The sequence below is a fragment of the Podarcis liolepis genome, assembly GCF_965112155.1.
Source record: "Podarcis liolepis genome assembly, chromosome: 8".
In the NCBI taxonomy this organism is placed as follows: Eukaryota; Metazoa; Chordata; class Lepidosauria; order Squamata; family Lacertidae; genus Podarcis; species Podarcis liolepis.
Genome location: NC_139560.1, coordinates 32,423,678 through 32,445,838, shown reverse-complemented (window position 1 = coordinate 32,445,838; position 22,161 = coordinate 32,423,678). Strand labels below are relative to the sequence as shown.

The 22,161-nt window shown below is 42.0% G+C and overlaps 1 protein-coding gene and 1 long non-coding RNA gene across 2 annotated transcripts in view; one reads left to right on the top strand and one right to left on the bottom strand.

The window, feature by feature from the left end:
- The window catches only part of LOC310713432, a 304,345-nt gene that overhangs the window by 168,760 nt on the left and 113,424 nt on the right, over window positions 1-22,161 (bottom strand). The window lies entirely within an intron of this gene.
- GDAP1 (ganglioside induced differentiation associated protein 1) lies at window positions 1,440-8,583 on the top strand. Its single transcript, XM_083517383.1, has 7 exons — window positions 1,440-1,532; window positions 2,814-3,084; window positions 3,860-4,052; window positions 5,075-5,248; window positions 5,609-5,703; window positions 6,317-6,431; window positions 6,812-8,583. Exons 2-7 carry the CDS (start codon window positions 2,968-2,970, stop codon window positions 7,192-7,194), a joined length of 1,077 nt encoding a protein of 358 aa, XP_083373509.1. The 5' UTR covers window positions 1,440-1,532; window positions 2,814-2,967; the 3' UTR covers window positions 7,195-8,583.

Genomic DNA, 22,161 nt, shown 5'->3' with positions numbered 1-22,161 from the left:
TTTTTTAAAGGCTAGGATAAAGTAAGGTAAGAACAGCAGAATGCATTTATCATTAATGTAATTTCATTATAAATCTTTTTTCAATTGTAGTCTTTGAAATAAAATCTCTTTATTAAAACAAAATGTAGCAATCCCCGTATTTTGTACTTAGTAATCAGATCTGAGGCTCAGTTCACACAGGCGGCAGATCTGTAGGTAAGATGTCCTGTTTTACATACCACTCTCACATTGCAGATATAACAGGACCTTATGTGACTTGCCGAGATTACAAAGCAAGCGTGTAAGAGAGCTTGGAAAAATCCCAAGCAATTGCCTGGCCCCTCTCTTAAAGGCAACGACACACGAGAAAGTCCTATGGGACCCAGTGGATCTCACTACTAAGTATATTTAGGACTTGGAGGGTAGGGTCTTAACTTTGAATACGGACAACTAGGAAACTGGAGTACGGTATTATGCTACTTAAGTCATGTTATGCATCACGAGGGATACAAAAGTTTCTAACAGCAGCTAAATGGCTTTTGTATTGTATTTGTGTGCCCTGCTGTTGTTTCTCCATGTCCATCCTTGTATTCCCCTGCTTCCAGATCACATTTTCATATTTATGATTTGAGTGGAGCAGTGAGTAGTGGTAAAAGTAGTCTTTTTTTCTTTTTAAAGAACTTATCTGAATGGTGACTTCTTACGCTCCTAGTGCAATATGATAGCACACAATATGACAGTCCAATTTGTACGGCACTTCTGGTATTAAATTGAAATGGTTGCCACCTTCGTTGCCAACGAATGAGGCACTGAGGGAGAAAGCAGTGCCCTTATGTCCTTAAAGAGAAATCATGATCACAGGTGCCTTCAATTTGCTCCAGAACTTCGGTCTGTTCATTACTCTAGACATTTGTTTTTGTATAGAATTATGTACAACTGGGAATACAGGAAGCACCTTCCAAAATGGCTGGGGTTTCTTCCCCAGGAAAATTCCCAAGGGAAACATGGGAAAAGAGCCAAGCAGATTTCAGATTCCACATTGGTCAGTCTCATGTAGAACAGAGATGTGTTTGGAGTTGAGGGTTTTGTTGTTGTTGTTGTTGCTTTACACATATACACATGATTCATAATTATCTCACATAATATAGTTTATATGCACATTGGGGGTTTCAAGTAAAACTTTCCTCTTTGTGTGTATGCATTGCATTTTAATATATGTATTATTGTATTATGATTTTTTACATTGTTGTAAGCCACCCTGAGTTAGAGATAGATAAAAGATATATGGATTCAAAATGCATATAATTGGTTAAGAAAAATGAAAACTCATTCATTTTGAACTTCTCTGTAGGACACAGATAACCCCCCCCTTCCATTTCCTCAACCATTTCTCGAAATATGGAGACCTCTTGTGGTCATTCAGGGACATGTTGTTTACTGGATGCATGTTCATCACTCCTACAGGCTGTGTGATTTCTAGAAACAGCAAGAAATCTCGAGGAATCTTGATAATAGACAAGAGTGTACTTCATCAGAAGTTGTTTCCTCTCAAAGTAAGTTAGTGCCACAGTATATGTATTTGTCTTTAAGGCAGGGATGGAGAACCTATGTCTCTCCAGGGGTTGTTGGACATCAGCTCCAGCTAGCATGGCCAGTGGTCAAGAATGATGGGATTTGTAGTGCAGGAACATCCAGAGGGCCAAGGGTTCCCAATCCCTGTTTTAAATTGTTGTAGAACTCTTCCTTTTTCTGGCTACGTTTCTATAATTTATTCATCTAGATTTAATGTGTCTGATTAGTGATACCCTTGCATATAAATATAAATTCTGTTTCTGACAATGCAATCCTGTTCATATCTACTCAGAAGAAAGCTTCATTGACTTCAATAGAACTTACTCCCAAATTAATTCAGTACAGGATTGCAGTTTGACACTCTTATTAAGGAAGTTGGCTAATCTGGAGTTCCATCATCAAATTTTGGTCTTGTATTTATAGATTTTACATCACCAATTTTCACTTTCTGAATGTTGCCCTTATTCAGAACATTGGTAGTAGCCAGATGTAGACAATGTCTCACAATACATCCCCTATTGTATTTGCATATAGTCTATTTAACATTACTTAACATTGCTTTTTCTTTTTTTATATATTCTTGAAGGGCTCCCCACCTTTCTTTATAAGCTGGCTATGGTAGCCGACAGAAAATAAAACATCTCATTCATGCACACAAGCAATTGTGCTCCCTAGGTTCTAAAACATATTTATTTTTATTTGTAATTTCCACCCTGCTGTCAGCAGTTCACATTTTATTTGACATCATTAAATGCATGCTAATGCTGAAATATGAAAAAAAATATATGCAACCATCTTTGACAAAAGCAAGGTAAATTAATCAACATGGAGTGTAATGAGGAACCATTAAAATTCAAGGAAAGAGTTTAATCAAATTGTAGAAGTAGAGGAATGGAAGGCTGAGACTGCAAGGGATTAGCGTAGCCTCCTGTGCTCTCTTTAAAAATCTTCTCTTTGTGGAACTTACTTCCTTTCTCAACTTGTGAAAATCAAATAAAATAATTCTTGGAGGGCTGTCTGGCAATCAGGTTCTTGCTGCCTCAAATTTAAATTCTTGACTGGAATCACAATGCCTTGCCTTCATTTTTATTTTTTATTTTTTGCAAATTAGAAAATAGGATACATACAAGAGAACCCTCTTCCAATTCTTTGTGTTCTGCATTTATATAGGTTCCCTCTGTTGTTGTTGTTCTCCCTCTGTGCCTCTTTTAAATCTCCCTAGGTTCAAACTGATGGCAATTTCAACACTTCTCCCATTTCAGGTTCCAAGGGAGTCTAAGGGCATCGTCAGAACAGCAGCTTCATCTGTCAGCAGTGAGCATGCTCAGTCCATGGAGCAGACTCAGTAACGACGAGAGAGCAAAATCTCATAGGTAGAATCTCGGAGTGGTGAGTTGAGCCGAGAGAAAAGGTGAAATGGCAGAAGAGAAGGAGGACCAGGCTTCAGGGGAAATGCCTCCAGCTGAAGTATATTTGAAGACAGATGACAAACTGATCCTCTATCATTGGACTCAGTCCTTCAGTTCCCAAAAGGTGAGTAGCTAGTGTGGCTGTTTCTAAGAATGTCAGATTTCAGAACCCGGACAGCTCCCTCTGTATGTTTTGCCCACCTAAAAGGTGGTTGCTGGGTGTGGATGGACACTCTGTTTATCTAAATGCAGCTGCAAGAATGCATTTGGAGAAAAAAGGAGGGAGAGGGGAGAGTAGGGAAAGGGGAGCCCAGTGTGCTTCATAAACAGGCCTCAGAGCCCTTACAATTGTCATAGTCTAGGGATAGCCAATGTGGTGCCCTTCAGATGTTATTAGCCTTCAATTCCCACCAGCCCAAGCCAGCATGGCCAAGGGTCAGGGATGATGGGAGCTGTAGTCCCAACAACATCTAGAATGGACCACACTGACTACCTGTCATAGAATTTTATTCAATTTAAAACAGTTAGCTGTTTCCAAGAATAAATAATTTGAGCAGCAAAAGGGAGAAACAATATTTGCTTGCTCCTTCATACATGGTTTTCTTTACAGAGACCACAGAGTGCACTTAGGAAATTAATGGGTATCATGTTGTGAGAATGTCCCTACCAGAATCCACCTGCAATGTTGAACCAAATTAAATAGTATGTTACTCATTTTCAAAACAGCAGCAGCAGCAACAACAACAAATTAATTAATTAATGTTATATGTATAATGTTTTAATAATGCTGTTAGTTTCAGATTCTTCGTGTGTATTTCCAAACTCTATTAATAGGAAATGTGTATTTTTAATATGACAGCTGTAAATCTTCAACAAGAATGTTCATATATATTTTTCAGGTGCGTTTGGTGATTGCTGAAAAGGGACTGAAATGTGAAGAGCATGATGTAAGCCTTCCACTGAGTGAACACAACGAGCCTTGGTTTATGCGTTTAAATGCATCCGGAGAAGTCCCTGTACTCGTCCACAGAGAAAACATAATTTGTGATGCAACTCAGATTGTCGACTATCTTGAAGAAACTTTTGTGAATGGTAAGAAGAGTCCTTTGGTGATTTTTCATAATGTAAATGTTGGGTGTGTGTTACACCTTGCTGCATGAGGATTTGTTTACAGGTGCCCAAACGATTGCCCAAATGTTACCGATTGTCTACAGATGCCCAAATGCTTCCAGGAGGGTCACATAATGTGCAGTTTAGTCCTTGTGGCACACTGAAAAATGGGATTAGGAAACTTTGTGGGATGGGTTTGGGATAAAAATTATAGCCACTCTTTGACACAGGTTATGATTTTTTATTACTCCCATCTCTCTCATAGTCCATTTGCCCATTATTGTCTACTGTGACTAATAGTAGCTCTCTAGGGACTTTGGCGAGAGCTACTCTCTAGGGACTTTGGCAAAATGGATGTTGGTAGCGCTGTGGGTTAAATCACAGAGCCTAGGACTTGCCAATCAGAAGGTCGGTGGTTCGAATCTCCACGACGGGGTGAGCTCCCGTTGCTTGGTCCCTGCTCCTGCCAACCTAGCAGTTCGAAAGCACGCCAAGTGCAAGTAGGTACTGCTCCGGTGGGAAGGTAAATGGTGTTTGCGTGTGCTGCTCTGGTTCGCCAGAAGCGGCTTCATCATGCTGGCCACATGACCTGGAAGCTGTACGCCGGCTCCCTCGGCCAATAAAGCAAGATGAGCACTGCAACCCCAGAGTCGGTCACGACTGGACCTAATGGTCAGGGGTCCCTTTACCTTTACCTAGGGACTTTGGCAGGAGATTTCCCTATCAGCTGTTTCCTGATCCTTTTAACTAGAAGCAACAGGGATTGAACCTGGGATCTCCTGCAAAGAAAGCTTGTGCAGTACCACTGAATGAGGCAATAGTGCTTTCCTACTGTTGCCTGAAAGCATGAAGGTTTGCAACTGAGCCATCTCCAATCACAGTATTGCAGTGACTAAGACTTTAAACTTTGATCCTTCAATTTTGTTCTCACCATCATCTTTGTATATCTATCTATCTATCTATCTATCTATCTATCTATCTATCTATCTAATTTTTCACCCCAGAAAAAATTCCAAGGCTGATTCCAGAAGAAGGGAGCATGTACTATCCCAGGGTTCAGCACTACAGAGAACTCCTGGATTCCTTGCCAATGGATGCCTATACACATGGCTGCATTCTACATCCTGAATTAGCAGTAGATTCTATGATCCCAGCTTACGCCACAACTAGAATTCGTAGTATGTACCATTGTCTGATGAGAACTCTGCTTGTGCAGTGTTAGACAGAATGCTTTAACTCTATTTTTGTGTGTTTATCATAAAACTATTTCCGTTGACAATAACAACACCATTTTTTTAAAAAAATACTGTTTTCCATCAAATTAATTTTAGTGCATTTAGGGGTTAAATCTGCATCAGTGACAGAGAGGTGTTTATACTAAAGTATGTCAGATATTGGAGCAGGCAGACAACGCTCATTTGGCAAGTTCTTAAATCAAAGAGTTTCTAACTGATATGTTCTAATATAGATAGCTGTACAGAAGTATTTTGATGGACGTGGTTTATTAGCTTTTAATGAGCTCATTGTTGTTTCTTCAGGCCAAATAGGCAATACTGAGTCTGAATTAAAGAAACTTGCAGAAGAAAACCCAGATCTTCAAGATGCCTATATAGCGAAGCAGAAACGTCTTAAAGTAAGAATGGACAATATCTGACAGTCAAAAACCCAACTTAGAATGCTGCTGTTTCTTTGGATGTGATATTAATGTGATATATTTCTTGTCATTGCATGTATGTATCTTCAGAAGAAGTCAAGGTTAAGGGGAATTTTTTGTAATAACTCTGCTTTTGTGGCCACACTACTTTCTATTACTGTTGCTTGTTTGTTCTATACTTGTTTTGGTTTTGTTATGCAACCAGTAGTGGGTTCCAGTTTTGCTCACTTTCTTTCCAAATACTGAGCATTGCTGCTTGTTCCTGAGAGGGGCAAGGCCTGGAGAGTTCAGCAGAGTGTTGCCTGGTGATCATGCCAAACGAACACTCTTGTTGCTGCACCCACACTGTACTCCCCATATCTTGCCCCTCCACCTCTCAGGAACCAGCAACAACACTCTGTGTTTGAAAGTCAGGTGAGCAGTGCCATTCTAGCTACGACACTCCACTGATCACTTCTGGATGCATAGATGCCTGGCTTATGACACTATTCTATGCATGCTTCCTCAGAAGTAAATCGCAATATGTTCAATGGGGCTTACTCCCAGGAAATGGGACTGCAGATTAAATATATAATCTACTTATTTTCCTTAGTCTAAACTGATGGATCATGATAACATAAAGTATTTACAGAAAATATTGGATGAGCTGGAAAAAGTTTTGGATCAAGTTGAGACTGAGCTGCAAAGAAGGAATGAAGAGACTCCAGGTGGGAAATTTTCATATTTAGTTCTTGGTCAATGTGTAGCTGTCTCAGTTAAAGCAGCATATTGTTCGATATATTGGCACTGCACATCAGACATTTGATCAGCACATTTTAAAAAGAAACTAGTTAATTCCAAGCACTGCAATTGGTTAAGTCAAAGGTTCCCAGTGTTTTCTTGTTTAAGCACTTTTGTTGCTTTAAGATTGAAAATTTAGAAATGCAAATAAACAAACAATTTAATGCCTTTTCCAGGAACAATCTGGGACTGATGGCTATTTGAGCATAATAGAGAAAACAGTGACAGAAACATAAGACCTGAGGTCCTTCTCATCCTATTACTTTTTATTAGGCCCTAACTTTTTTTTTACCTTCATTCTGATTAGAAAATGGACACCAGCCTTGGCTCTGCGGTCAGTTTTTCAGCTTGGCCGATGTATCCCTTGCTGTTACATTGCATCGACTGAAGTTCATTGGATTGGCAAGGAGAAACTGGGGGAACGGAAAGCGGCCTAACTTGGAAGCCTATTATGAGCGTGTCTTGAAGAGAAAAGCATTCCACAAGGTTTTAGGACATGTCAACAACATATTAATCTCTGCAGTTCTTCCAACTGCATTTCGAGTGGCCAAGAAGAGGGCACCAAGGATTTTTGGCACCACTCTTTTGGTTGGCTTCTTAGCCGGAATCGGGTATTTTGCTTTGGTGTGTCTCCGGAGGAGGTTTCCCAATGTGCTGTCATCCATTAGAGCAAGGCAAAGTTATCTGTAGATGTTTCTTGCCAAACTGTAAAAGGACCACCAATTACACCAAGGATGTAATGGGCCACAACATTGTTATATATTAGTACAGGGGTTTCCAACATGGTACCCTCCAGGTGTGGTTGGACTACAACCCTCATCAGTCAACTCTCATAGCCATTAGTAAGGGATGATGAGAGTTGTAGTCCAGCCACATCAGCGGTCACCATATTGGCTATCCCATATGAGTAGATTTCTGCTGTCGCACAGGTACTTATAGAAATGAAATCTTGAAGAAAAATGAAAGAATAGCTTGGATCTGGAGTACTGGGAGCAGAAAACTATGGAATGGGACTTCCCTTTCTACAGCTAAAAAAATCTCTCTGAATGGTTGAGGGACTCTTCTGAGCACACAGGATGGGGCATAGTGCTGGAAGAAGGTTGGATTACCCAAAGTTGTGGGAGGGGAAAGGACCATACACATTGCACAAATGGTGCTCTGCTCATGTAATGACTTGGGTTAACTTCCACATGATTTGGGTCAACTTCTCATCCTCTCAGCTCATGCTGTTTAGGAGGGCATTTGGAGCTGCAGGGGGGTAAAATAATGGGATAATCTCCAGGCTTCTTTCTGCTTCCAGTACTCAAGATTCTAGCCGATATAACTTCCTTTTCAAATTGTGGCTCATATGGCAATATGCAGTACACAACCCCCCTCTCCCATCTCTCTCTCTCTCTCTCTCTCTCTCTCTCTCTCTCTCTCTCTCTCTCTCAAAAGCCATTCCTTAATATTTTACTTTATGTGGTCTTTTGGCAATTCAACATTTGTCATTCAGTGTGATCAGCCCTCTGCTAATCCACCACTTATATATTATGTAAATTTGGGCCTTCTAAAAATGAAGAGCTTTACATCAATTATATGTTGCACCATGGCTGGATTAAAACACATTTTCCTAAAACACCAGTTAGTTGAATGTACTTTGTCAGAGCAGCACACATTTAAATCACAATAGGGAAGCACATGAAAAGTAGGTTGTTATTAGGAACATAGCAGACGGGTTTCCAAGGCACAAATAACAGTTAGGCACTGGACCTCTGTGGATTGTCCATTAGGAGGAGACGCCTTGATGGAATTTGTGCCTTGATTATTCTTCGCACAGGAGTGTCATGCACCATCTGTTCTGAAGCACTGTGCATCATGCATTGGATATTGTGAGTGTAAATTAATAGGGGTGTTGCTTTTCTTTTAATGTAAACATATTTTTTGTGCCTGTATATGAATGTAGCCCATAATGTGCCTCAGAAAATGTCCTCTCCACAAATATAATATCTTCAGAAAACACACACACATGCATTTATAAACAGATTTGTGTCCAATGAACTGTATTTTGCTTTCTGATTAAAATTGGTTTACCAACCAGCAGTTTGGTTATGAAGTCTTAGTAGTGTGGGGTAATTATATTTTAGATCTGGAAAGAGTGTGAAGGCTATCTGGCATTGGGACTTGATATCCCATGCTAATCCTACTCAGAGTAGACCCACTGAAGTTAATGGAAACAGCTAACTTCAGCTGATTAATTTCAATGGGTCTTCTCTGAGTAGGACTCAGTTGAATCCAACCCTGGGATAGGATCTTCTGTTCTGTGGCACAGGTCTTCCCAATATAAGGAAGGGAGGAGCCCTTATCTCCAAAGGACATCAGAAGAAGCCACTTGTAATACCCAACCTTTTCCCCTGGAGGGGGAAAGTGTTCACACTTGCCCAGCTGGTCAGGAAATATCCACTGGTAGTTTGGATCATAAGCACAGGTTCCTGGTACTTGAGGAGTTGGATTGTTGGATTGTGAAACCATCAGCTGGATCATTGCTCTGGGGTTTCTTAGTGTCCCTTGGTTTGCCCTGTCCTTGCTATCTACTCCCTTTTCCAGCTTCTTTTCCTTCCTCCGGTGAGGAAAAATGGCGGGTGCCATGGCAGCGAGCAGCAAGCAGCTCCTGAAGCCAGCCAGAGCCAACTGCACTACCAAGCTAGCTCCAGGCTGCTGAGGCTGCCACGTTTTCCAGGGACAGATTTGCAAATCTGGGGACATTCCAGGGATGGAATTTGTCCGGGGACAGATTTGCAAATCCGGGGACTGTTTCCGGGAACCGGGGACGTCTGGTAACCCTAACTTAGGTTTCACACACCCAACCTGTGCACTTTAGTCAACTGTTTCTTCAACTCATCAAACCTGACTTTCCTACATATGTGCTGCTTTTTGGAGCTCCTCATCCTAGACAAACCTGCTGATCATGCCAATGGCCCATGTAGTCCATCATGCTAGTCTCACAATGGCCAGCCAGATGCCTTTGGTAAACCTGCAAGCAGGACATAAGCACATGACTGACAAAGAACTGCCGAGGGAGCTGCAATTGGAAAGGGAAATCTGAGAAGTCGCAGTGCAGGCATGGCAATGTCTGACTAAGTTTACAGAGAAAACTTTGGATCCCATCCCAACATTTTCCAATTGAATACACTAATGATTAGAATCAGAAAAGGAGATAGGATTTAGCTACTGTATTTTAAAAATCCCACTCCTGACAGCTGTTTATTTCATTTTGGGCTAGCTGGGCATATATCCTATTCCATTCTAGGTGGGCGAGCTGCAGTTTGGCTGGATTGTCACTGTCCTTTGGGGGTTCTGAAAGAATCCTTGCTGGCAGACCACTGTTTGTCTTCTTGTACTGCAGGCACACAGAAACTGAAGCAGCAGAAAGCAAAGGCTTGAGATAGGCTGGGTATAGCATTCTCTTTCCATCGATGAGCAGTGTCATGGCTCATGATCCTGGGACCTTGCAGTGTGTGTTACCCAGCACAGTGTCTTCTTTTTAGGCAGCCCAAGAGCACGAAGCCCTCTTATTTTTGACCCAAGAAAGACTCAGGACATATTTTTAATGCTTTATTAATACACAGTTCTAAAGCAATATGGCACATGCACACACGTACAATACTGAAGCACAAATTCTAGTACAGTGGTGCCCCGCAAGACGAATGCCTCGCAAGATGGAAAACTCGCTAGACAAAAGAGTTTTCCGTTTTGGAGGTGCTTCGCAAAACGAATTTCCTATGGGCTTGCTTCGCAAGACGACAATGTCTTGCGAGTTCCTGCTGGTTTTTCCCCTCCCCCCCTTTTTCTAAGCCGCTAAGCCGCTTATCAGCTGATCCGATCAGCAGATAAGCCGCTAAAAGCCGCTAATAGTGCTAATCCGCTAATCCTTCAATGGGCTTGCTTCACAAGACGAAAACACCCCTAGACGAAGAGAATCACAGAACGGATTCTTTTCGTCTTGCGAGGCACCACTGTACTATACATCCTTTAACAACCCATGTGGTTCCTCTAGAAGGGCAGAGGCAACCATGCCACAGGTTTTGTCAGTCCGCATAAGGCTCCAATTGGCTTCATCTCCCTGCTGTGACACCTTTCTACATCTACCTTAGTAGGATAGCGTTTCAGCCAGCAGGGCTCACTTAGAGCCGTTCAAGGTCCTGTATTTCTTGGCCCTCTATATCCCAGGGCTTCTGATCAGGTTTACTTAGGAGAAAGCATCCCAGCCTTTCCAACTGGGCAGCCTGTTCTGTGAGTGCTTGAGGTTTACTTGTGTAGTTTTAGGACCTTCCCTACTTTTTTGGTGATTGTATTCTTTGCAAACTTTTAAACATTTAATACAGTATTTTAAATTGTTGTAACCTTCTCTGGGACCTCACATCATCATCATCATCATCAACATCGCCATTATCATGCAACAGCTGTGGGAAACTGCCAGTGTTGGCCATGGATACACAAGCTGACACACAAGACCATACTGGTTTTCAGCCAAGTCAGCATATAATGCAAGAGTTGCCAACCTTTTTGGAGCCCATTTACAATCTGGAGAAACTGTCATGGGTACTGCACAAGCACTGCAGCCATTTGTTGTTGTTGTTTAGTCGTTTAGTCGTGTCCGACTCTTCGTGACCCCATAGACCAGAGCAAGCCAGGCACTTCTGTCTTCCACTGCCTCCCGCAGTTTGGTCAAACTCATGCTGGTAGCTTCAAGAACACTATCCAACCATCTCGTCCTCTGTCGTCCCCTTCTCCCTGTGCCCTCCATCTTTCCCAACATCAGGGTCTTTTCCAGGGAGTCTTCTCTTCTCATGAGGTGGCCAAAGTATTGGAGCCTCAGCTTCAGGATCTGTCCTTCCAGTGAGCACTCAGGGCTGATTTTCTTAAGAGTGGAGAGGTTTGTTCTTCTTGCAGTCCATGGGACTTCTTGCAGCCATTAGTACCTCCAAAATAGCCTCTTCCCCATTGCATGAGGAAGCCTTCTTTTGGCTACAGTAAAAGGCTTTTTGGAAGCCTAATGCAGCGACCGGAGGATTATTTTTGGCAGTGGGAGTGGCAGTCACAGTTGCAGAGGAGAGAGTTAATCATTCTCATCTGTGAGTCCCCCAACCCACCACTGTCCTGCAATTAGGCTTGAGAAAAGCCTTCTATTGGTTACAATGGGAGGCTTCTTTCCAATGTAATCTCAGTGTGGAGGGGCACATAGGCACCACATGCTAGGTTACATACTTATCTAGATGATAGCTCAGTCAGTAGAGCACAAGACTCTTAATTTGAGGGTTGTGGGTTTGAGCCCCTCATTGGGCAGAGGATTCCTGCATCGCAAGGAACTGGACCAGATACCCCTCATGGCCCTTTCCAACTCTACAATTCTATGAAGAATCCATCTCCTCCATCTTCCTTACCAAATGACCAAAGTTTCAAATGAAGTCTCAAATGAAGTTTTGTGTTGTGGACAGTGGTTCAAGGCACAACAATGCCTATTGCTTCATATTGTACCAATAACTGGCAAGCATTTCTAATAGTCATACAGTGGTACCCCGGGTTACATACCCTTCAGGTTACATACGCTTAAGGTTACAGACTCCGCTAACCCATAAATATTACCTCGGGTTAAGAACTTTGCTGCAGGATGAGAACAGAAATCGTGCTCCGGCGGTGCGGCGGCAGCAGGAGGCCCCATTAGCTAAAGTGGTGCTTCAGGTTAAGAACAGTTTCAGGTTAAGTATGGACCTCAAGAACGAATTAAGTACTTAACCTGAGGTACCACTGTATATGAAAATGGGCCAAAACAATAACAAATATTACTGATACTCTTCCATGCCTGCAAAAGAGCAGGACTTAGTTTTACATGAGGAGTCCCTTCACCAATCACATCTCCAAACCGTTCTAAAGGAACTCACCAATAATCTAGCATTTTCATCTTTCTTTCAAATGCCAAATTTATTGGCATCATCCCTTTCCTCGGAACTTTTTGAACCCTCCTAACCTCATCTAAATACATTAAGAAATTAGTTTTGACGGGACTAAATCCCAGATGGAACTAAATTCCAGCCAAATATCAAACACAGAGAAACTCTTGTTTCTTAAGTAAACATTTGTTGCCTAAAATTCAATAGGATTGGAGTGTTAAATTCTTGAGTGCCTATACCCATTAATTTGAATGGGCCATTGTCTCTGTAACAGTTGTTATGGAACCTGATGATCAACTCACAAGGTACCAGATGTAATCAGGGAGGTACCACCCTGCCAATTTAAAATTACTGTCAACACCGAAATGGCAATTCACTTGCTGAAATTTCTGGTTACTATTTCATAGCACTAATGATTTAACAATATATTTTGATTCTCTCATTAGTTGCACTAATGAGAAACACTCTTTTCTTTTTTTATTTGGGAAACATTTGGAGGCAGTAAGAAACAGATGAATATAATTTAACTCCATGACCCAGTTATTTTGGCAAAACTGATGAACTGGATATGCTCTGTTTGCAGAAACATAGTTTAATTTGACCACACAACACTGTTTATATGTAGCATCTTTCCCCACCAGTGCTAACTGGCTTTAGTTGGAAGTAACCTTAGTTATTTTCAATGGACCTAACTTCCGGAGAAAAGCCCTTATGAATGACTGAAATTTTGCTTTAACATTCTTGCTAATATACTGCAGTGAATCAGCACTTACTGTATTGTAACATTCTGCTATCCATATGCATAGCAGAAACTCTGGAACTGGACAGCCACAATGACACATCATATTGATGTGATTCTGAAATGCAACATTCAAATATTATCTGCTATGGCAAATCTACTATTTGACTATCAGTAGTGAAAGTGGACACTTCATGCGCCCTCTCTCATGCTTTCTAAATCTGTCCAGAGTCAATTTCCTTCTGTGTTAAGGTGTTCACTCTTCTGAACGGTGAAAGTTAATTCCTTGGGTGTACAATGTCATTTCACTTATCGTGACCTTTACTGTCTTCTCTGAAGAAAAACAAAATACCACCAGATGGCAGTGTTTTCCAAGCCTACATTTGCCGGAAAGCTTCGCAGAATTTTGGGACCTTTTTAAAAGCAGCTGCTGATGTTACTTTCTCCTTGTGTTTGAAAATAGATACAGGGAAGTGGCTAGGGAATCACCAAAGCAATACAGCACATCTTCATAAAGGCATATAGAAGTGCCTGCTTGTGGCAGGTCAGATCAAGGCAATTCATTAAAAGAGTACATTAATTTATCAAGAACATATATACAGGTTGGTCAGGCCTGAGCCATCTTCCAGTCACAAACAATAACAAGCAATAGGAAAAAAGAGAGGAAATAAGAGTAACTTGTGTCCTTAATCTCAACAGTAATGGGCTTCTTACCTTTGGCTACTACCTCTCCAGCTAGCCATAAAGTTTCTTTCCCTGCTCCTACGGCCATTTTTGTTCCACAAATGAAGGTCATTTTAAAAATTCTTGTGGGCTAGTCACTTCCCATCTTAGCTGCAGGGCTGCAAAATCATATTAACAATAACAGGGCAGTATCGTTTGGAAGCATAAAGGTGGGGACAGCAAGTGAATTTCATGGCTAAGTGCAAGCTAAGACATTGATCCAACACCAACATGCTCCCTTGCCCTGCTTCCCTTTGAAGAGTGGGCAGGAGACAGCTCTTAATACGGCAAATGGGTAGAGTCTCCGGACTAGGCAAGCAAACAGGCACTTTTGGGAGTGGGTTGAATCTCTGAGGTTTGTTCGCACTGGTGTTGGCATCTCCATGCCTTGGGTGATGGAGGTGGGGTTGGAACTGATTCAGTATCCAACTTACTTTGTTGCCTCCCCCAAAGGGGAAGGCTCCTCACTGACAGGGGAAGCAGTAGTGTCTCCACTCTAGTAGGTGCCTGGCTAGAGGCACCTGATATCGCAGGAGCGGAACCCTTCACTGCAGGGCTAGATTTAGGTTTGATGAGGCCCTAAGTTACTGAAACTAATGGGGCCCTTTATATGTCCAGCTGTCCTTTGTCAACAACAAATTGTTACTGTTTTTTGTGTTGAATATATGCTATATGGGATGCGGGTGGCACTGTGATCTAAACCACGGAGCCTAGGGCTTGCCGATCAGAAGGTTGGCGGTTCAAATCCCTGTGACGGGGTGAGCTCCCGTTGCTCAGTCCCTGCTCTTGCCAACCTAGCAGTTTGAAAGCATGTCAAAGTGTAAGTAGATAAATAGGTACCGCTCCGGTGGGAAGGTAAACGGCGCTTCTGTGCGCTGCTCTGGTTTGCCAGAAGTAGCTTAGTCATGCTGGCCACATGACCCAGAAGCTGTACATTGGCTCCTTCGGCCAGTAAAGCAAGATGAGCGCTGCAACCCCAGAGTCGGCCACGACTGGACCTAATGGTCAGGGGTCCCTTTACCTATATGCTATATGGTAATTTATGGACCTAATAGGTATCTAAAGCCTTTTGCACACAACAAAAGATGTATTTTATCCAAGTTTTTTCCCCTTTAAATTTTTTGGGGCTCCCCAAGAAAGAGGGGCCCTAAGCTATAGTTTGTTTAGCTTATACATAAATCTGGTACTGCTTCACTGTCAAACCTCCTCTGTATTTAGTTCCTTACTCTCTAGTTAAACTGTTCCCCTCCTTGGGCTCAGACATGTACCTCGGTTTACAAATTTATTCTGTTCTGGAAGTCTGTTCTTAAACCGAAACCATTCTTAAATCGAGGCACACTTTCCCTAATGAGGCCTTCTGCTGCTGGTGCCCTTCCACTGTTTGGATTCTGTTCTTAGACCGAGGTAAAGGTCTGGTTTTGTGGAGTTCGTAAACCGAATAGTTTTTAAATAGGGCTTAAACTGTTCTTAAACTGAGGTACCACAGTATTGGGGTCCCACTCTTGGCTCCCCCAACTTTCTAGGGCTCTCCCCCAGGGCATCCAGCTCCAACTCTTGGAGGTCCTCCCACTGTTCTCCATGAGGCTCATATCACATCAGGCAAGTTTTGCGGGTGTCAGGTGTACTGAAGTGGTGTGCCTGTCACTTGAAAGCTATGTGGGGATGATGTCAGTCCACAAATCAATCACTTAATCCAGGTGTGAGGAATTGTTTTGAGCTGGAGGGCAACATCCTGATGTGGGAAACTTTCCAGGGACACCGTGCCAGTGATAGGTGTGGGGTTAGGTGCAAAAGTGGGCAAAGTAATGGATGTGACTCTTATCCAGCCATGCTCAATTCAAGTGGTTTCTATAAATTCCCCCTCCCCCCGCAGCATCATTGGAGTGTAACAACTAAAATGAAAAGAGATATTAAAGAACCAAAACTTTCTACCTGCCTGTGCCATGTCAGAATATCGTTCTGGGCTGTTTCATGTCACTTTCACCTCTCTTGTAGGTTAACATTTAAGGACAAAGCCATAACATTTCTTCCTTTTTGTTAAAAGTTAAAGAAAAAGGACAAAATATGTAGTTTTGTGTGTGTGTGTGTGTGTGTGTGAGAGAGAGAGAGAGAGAGAGAGACAGACAGACAGACAGACAGACAGACAGACATAAACAGACAAAAAGAAAGACAGAATGCTGTCTTTGGGGGAATTGTCAAAGCCACCAACATCCCTAATTAATCAATTTTCAGTGATGGTAAAGCATTCAGCGAGACACAGAACATCTCCTGCTTTCATAATCAGATCTGGAGCATGTTCACGCAACTTTGTTTCCTCCCCCCTCCCTTCTGAATTTGCTTACAACAAGCCTGAATGTGACTGGTGATGGTATTTATACCATAAAGTACAGCATCACATGAAAAAAGCATCCTTTAAAAACAGCCCAGTTGTTTGTAATTCATCAAGAGCCACATAATAGTCTCTTTTAAAAATGGGGATTGCATGGTAAGCATAGAACTGTGATGCTTTTAACTCATTTAAGCTTTGAACATGGGCATCATGTACTGAACCAAACTTTTGGAACACAGAGTTATTTCTTTGGGAAAATGACTCCTTTTATAAAGAGTTTGTGGAGTATGTTTAGGATTGTCTCCAGAACAGCATCATAAATTTTGTGTTTTGTGTGTTTTAAGACAGCAGAACACTACAGTTTACTTTAGCTTTTTTCCCTAGACCTCTAATCTCTATAAATGGGAGATTTCAGCTGTCAAGAAAAATCCTGTAGTTTATAGCTTTTTTAAAAATTTGTACTAGCAGTAGTCATGCACAGGGAGAAGGGCCTTGATTTCTTTGTAGAGAGATCCACTCAAAACTTCCAGGAAATGCTTGTGAGAAGAATATCAAAATAAATAATGGCACATTGCTAAAGTTTCGGCAAAAGTTTCAGCATGGAGTACTTAACAGCTAACAAAACAAACAAAAGACTTTTAAAAAAACAAAAACCTGACACAATCCCAAGGGATACATTTAGCAATACATCTGGTTTGCACCCCCTGTTTTGAATTCACTTCATGCAATCCAGGAGAGTATTCTTTGTACATGAGAGGCTTTATCACCCAATTGCCACCAGTGGTTTTTTTAAATAGATATACTAGGTGGTGTCCCAGCTCATTTGCTTGCCAACCCCGCTGCCATTTCCCCAACATTAAGACCATAAAAACACAAGAAGGGCTTGTGAGATCAAGCCAGTGGCCCATGGTCCACCATCTTGGTTTCACAGTTGCCAACTAGAAGCCTGTGGGGAAACTGCAAGCAGGGGATTCAAGCACAAAAGCACTCTCCCCTCTTGTAGTTTCCAGCTTCTGGATTTTGGAAGCATTTCTGCCTCCAACTGTGGAAGCTGAGAATAGCCATAATGGCTAATAGCAATTGATAGCCCTTGCCTCCACAAAACCTACATTTATACCCTTCCCACTCCATGTAACCATGATGCTTATTTTTCTTGGCCTCTTGGGTTTTTCTCCATGCAATTCCAGGATTGTGATGTGGCACTACAAATCTAATGGGGGCTGCATGATGACAGCCTTACATTTTTATGTATAGAGGAAGATAGAGTTCAGGAATGTAGAACCTTTGGCCCTCCAGATGTTGCTAAAACATGTTCCCCATCCGCCTTAGCAAAGATGGTCAATAAAAATACCACCTAAAAACAAAAACAATGAACACATGGTAGTCAGTTTCCGTTACTGGGCTTACAGGAAAGCCCAGCTGGAGATGCCATGACTTTTTTTCCTGGCAATACGGGCACACAGGAAGTCTGCAGAGTGCAGACCACTTTAGAGAGTATAGTGTTTCTGCCCACCCACCCCTCAATCTCTGCTGAGCAGTAGCAAGATTCCAGGGAGCTTGGTACTTAACTGGTGTTTGTGTTTCCTTGGGGAAAAATGAGGCACAATGGACACTAGCTTCTTTATGAAATATTGCTTTGTTCACACATATTTAACCTGAGTTTTTATGGAGAGAGACTTCACAGCATTTGCATCTGAAGAGTTGCATGTTCTACCCAGAAGTATAGCATTGGATTCAGGGGCATCCTGACTGCCACCCCTGTGTCTCTCTGTCACAGCCTGCTCCAGCCAGCCAGCATGGCTGCTGCCCTTCAGTTCCCACATGGAGTTCTGCCCACTTTCTCCTTCCCAACAACACTTGCAGAAAACAACTCCCCCCCTTCCGCTTCCAGTACCCTGTCAGTCTCCTTGGCCCATTGTCTCTAACCCATTGCCAGAGGCATTCCCCCCCTTGTTGCCAATGGTAATCCTACTCCAAAATCTACTGGGCAGAGAGTCTGATGTCTTTCCAGTGGCTTACCATTATACAGTGCTTGTCTTCTAGACAAAAAGGTGCCGGTACTCACCATGAAGTTGTTATAGTAAGTGATGCACTTTGAACAAGTTCTTTTCTTCTAGATAGAAAGATGCTGGCACTGTGTACCCTCAAGTACCCCAAGAAAAAAAGCACTGCCATTATCAGACAAACCAGGGAATATCAGCTTTTGGTTTCTTCAAGTGAGCTGTTGCCAGGCTGACCTCATGAGGAAGCTAGCTGGTATTATTTCCAGCCCTTGCTAAAATTCATGTATTTATGAGTTTTCTCAAATACTATCCCTTCATTGAATGTAGAGGTTATGGCAGATCTTCCCCACCAATTCCAGAATGCAGAATGAAAGGAAATGCACTCATAAACACCCCTTAGCCATCTTGAAACTAAGGTGAGCACTACAGAAATCCTTCATCCCGTGGGCAAGATTTTTGCAGAAATTTACATCTTCAGATGTAAGTTCCTTTCTCATAAATTGATGGATAATGGTTTTTTTTTAAAAAGCAGGAGAAATGTTGAGCACAGCACTAATCCAGAACATTGTGTAAGGGGTTTTTTTTTGTGGGGTGAAGGGTAATGGCAAGTGATGCTGGCATTTCTGAAGCAAATTTGCATGGCAGAGCAACATCCCAACTAAATGGCACTCTTGAGGACTGGGCCACTAGGATGAAGTTATTGTTTTGTGGGAAAAAATCCCATCAACTACAGTGATTATTGAGAACATTTCCCTCCACAACATAGGATGGCTTATAATCCATTTATTTAGACTCTCCCCAGATGGGAAGGATGTCCAGTAAATCATCAGCTCAGATTACTTCTTTTCTGCTAATAAAACAGATTTGTTAATTATTTGTTTATCGTTATGGGAAAAGGCATAGAAAAATAGAAGGGCAATGGATTTTTATGAATACAACAGAGACAAAATGCTTACAAATGAAACTCAACCTGAGGAGTCCTGTTTCAATCCAAGTTGCCAAATGGAGTCTATATTAGTGGCAATTGAAAAACAGGGATTCTGTGACATTGTTTATTTACTATTCCTGAGAATTTATTTTGGACGCTTCTATATAAACACACAGACAGCTCCAACGATCCTCATCTAAAATTATAATTCCCTTAGATATTGAGCAAGATCCAGCCAGGAAACTAAATTGAGTGCAAGTCACAAGCAATTTGCATTGCCGGAAAAGCTCACGCCATGTGCAGAAAATGGTTTGCTCTGGGAATAGGACTGCTCTTCAGAAAAGCACAGAATTAACATCAAAAAGTAAAAGGGTGCTAAAAAGTAAAGTGAATTTTCCTAAAGAAGACATTTCTATACTGTATACATTTGTAGATATAAAGTCTGCATGCGCAAGCTGCCATTTTGGAGGCCATTTTGAAAGGATGCCAAAAATGAGCTCAGTTCTCACCCTGACCCTGGTGGAGCATAATGATAGAAGCCACACAACATCTTCCACCATTCTTTGATTCACTATACAAGGTATAATTAATTGTAAATGATTAAATGTGGTAATTAGGCAACTTTTCTGAGCCTGATTACGGTATGGAGCCCTTTCAAACACAGATCTATCAGAAATCTCTGTAGTGCAAAGTTTTTGCCTTGGTTGTTCACCATTTTCGGAACCAATTAGATCAGCTGGATTTTGCAATTTGCTGAATGACAAAGTATTTCCCCTACTTCAAAAATAGTCCCACGTCTTGAGAAGATGGAACTTTTCTTTCTAAAGCTCTTTCACTGTCAGTTTCAGAAATGGGGGTACCCCAACAATTTTCGTCACCTCAAGCAGATACACCACATGGGTCATATGGTGTGCCCCAGAACCTTTTGCAGCACCACAGCAGATGAGGAAGCACAACATTTGCTGCTGAGCGTTGCTTCTTGGCACCATGTGGAACATTTCAAGGTACGTGTCCTTCTGATAAACATTGCTTCATAGTGGCCCAATCCACAGATGATAAGGCCATCAATGATTGTTAATCTTAATAGTTATGTTGTACTTCCACTGTTATAAGCAGTATACTTTTAAATATCAGTTGCTGGAAACTGCTGGACGGGAGCATGCTGTTGTGCTTTAGGGGGTTGTCCAAAATTCACTTGTCCTGTGCCTAGAAGGCATGAATCTGATTGGCTTTCCTCTTGTCTCATGCTTTCTAGGCAGAGGTCCAAGCGGCTTTCTATTTGCCTCACTCCTTTCATTGGGAAAACCCTCTCTTCACTGCTGATTTGGAACAAATGTCATGGAAAACCTATCTGATGTTTGTTCCAATTCAGTGTGAAAGAGTGGGTTTCCCTGGGGGAAAATGGTGGGATAAGCAGAAGTGTGAACGATCCCTAGGTTTTGCTTGTGGGCATCCCATAGGCATCTGGTTGTTCACTGTGAGAATAGGGTGCTTGACTAGATGGGCCGCTGTTGTGATCCAGCAAGCTCTTCTTATATTCTTATGCCCCCCCAATATTGCCCCCCAAGGCAACTACTTGAGTTGTTTTACAGGAAGGGTGGGCAATCCGTGGGCTCCAGATGTTGCTGGAGTCCCAACGCCCACCATCCCTCACCATTAGCTGGGGCTCATAGGAGTTTGAGTCCAACTACATCTGGAGACTACAGGTTTCCAACCCCAGTTTTACAGTCAGAAAAGTCCTATTCAGAAGCATGGAAGCGAATATTTTCTGTGCTCATTTTTCATCTTTGAACTGTAGATTATCTCCAAAGGCAAACGTTTGCATGTGAACATGGTATTACAGAAAGTCTGCAGCTTTTAATATGCACAGTGCTTTCCATAACACATACAAGGGCTTGTGTGGAGCACAGTAACAGTTTATATGCCTGCTTGCTTCTGGAAATAGGTCATTTGCATGTGTTGTGCATATGTCTTAGATCTCAAATTTTGCAAACTTTGGTTTATGAAGTACATCTGTGCAAAGTTTAGGGCTCCAGTCCAGCACTAGTCATGCAGAGCTATCCAAGAGCTTTAGACCCTGCCCTTGGACAGTTACGCAGGGGGTGAATTAGGCTGCATATCTGCATCCATATAAGCTATACGTTCTGAAGTGCAGGGAATGGCAGTCTGGGAGAGGGCTTACTCTGTGGCAGACCCTAAACTGTGGAATTCTCTCCCCACAGAGGTGTGACCAGCATCTTCACTGTACAGCTTTCACAAAATGCTGAAGACACACCTCTTTACCCTGGCCTTTGACCAAGGTATTTTGCCTTATGGGACTCAACTCTTCTATTGAATACAATTTGTTCTCCTCTGTCTGGAATGGCTTTCCTTGTTTTGGATTGATCTGCTATTCTATTAGTATATTATATATTTTTTAATCTGCATTGGGACCTTACAGTGAAGGGCCGGTAAGAAATGCCATAAAAATGAATAACCAACACCTAAAAATTTGTCGGAAGAGGGGTAGATTTCTTTCTAAAGGAAAGTTCTACTAAAACCTAAAAGAAAGCTCTACGTTTTAAACCTCTAAACTTACTAGAGATCTCTTTCTCACAGGGTTTCCCCTAGCACCAAACCTATCCGCATAATAATTGCTGTGATGGATCTCTTGAAGTGCCAGGGTTTAGGTCTAACCACTGCACTTTACTATGCCTGTTGATTAGGATACTCTTATAAAATAATGTTTGTTTCACCACCCACCCTCTTTCAGAGCAGAGAGCAAGAACATGTGCCATTTGAAATGCAGTCTGATACTTATCAACAGTTACACTTTCTTGGACAGAGAGATGATAAATGATAATTTGCAAATTGTCTTCCAGGGATGGTCCAGCTCTTTGTAGGAGGACCCCAAGTTCAGAAAGAATAACTCTGTGAGCCAGCAAGAACAGCTGGGGCTAGTTAACATGGGAAGGATTAAACAGACTCGTTGGAAGGCAATGCCAAGCTCCGTAGGCAAATCAGAA

Coding starts and splice junctions, on each gene's coding strand:
- GDAP1 (XM_083517383.1), top strand. CDS start 2,968: ATGGCAGAAGAGAAGGAGGACCAGGCTTCAGGGGAAATGCCTCCAGCT. Junction 5,249..5,608: donor CGCCACAACTAGAATTCGTA/GTATGTACCATT, acceptor TTGTTTCTTCAG/GCCAAATAGGCAATACTGAG. Junction 5,704..6,316: donor CGAAGCAGAAACGTCTTAAA/GTAAGAATGGAC, acceptor TATTTTCCTTAG/TCTAAACTGATGGATCATGA.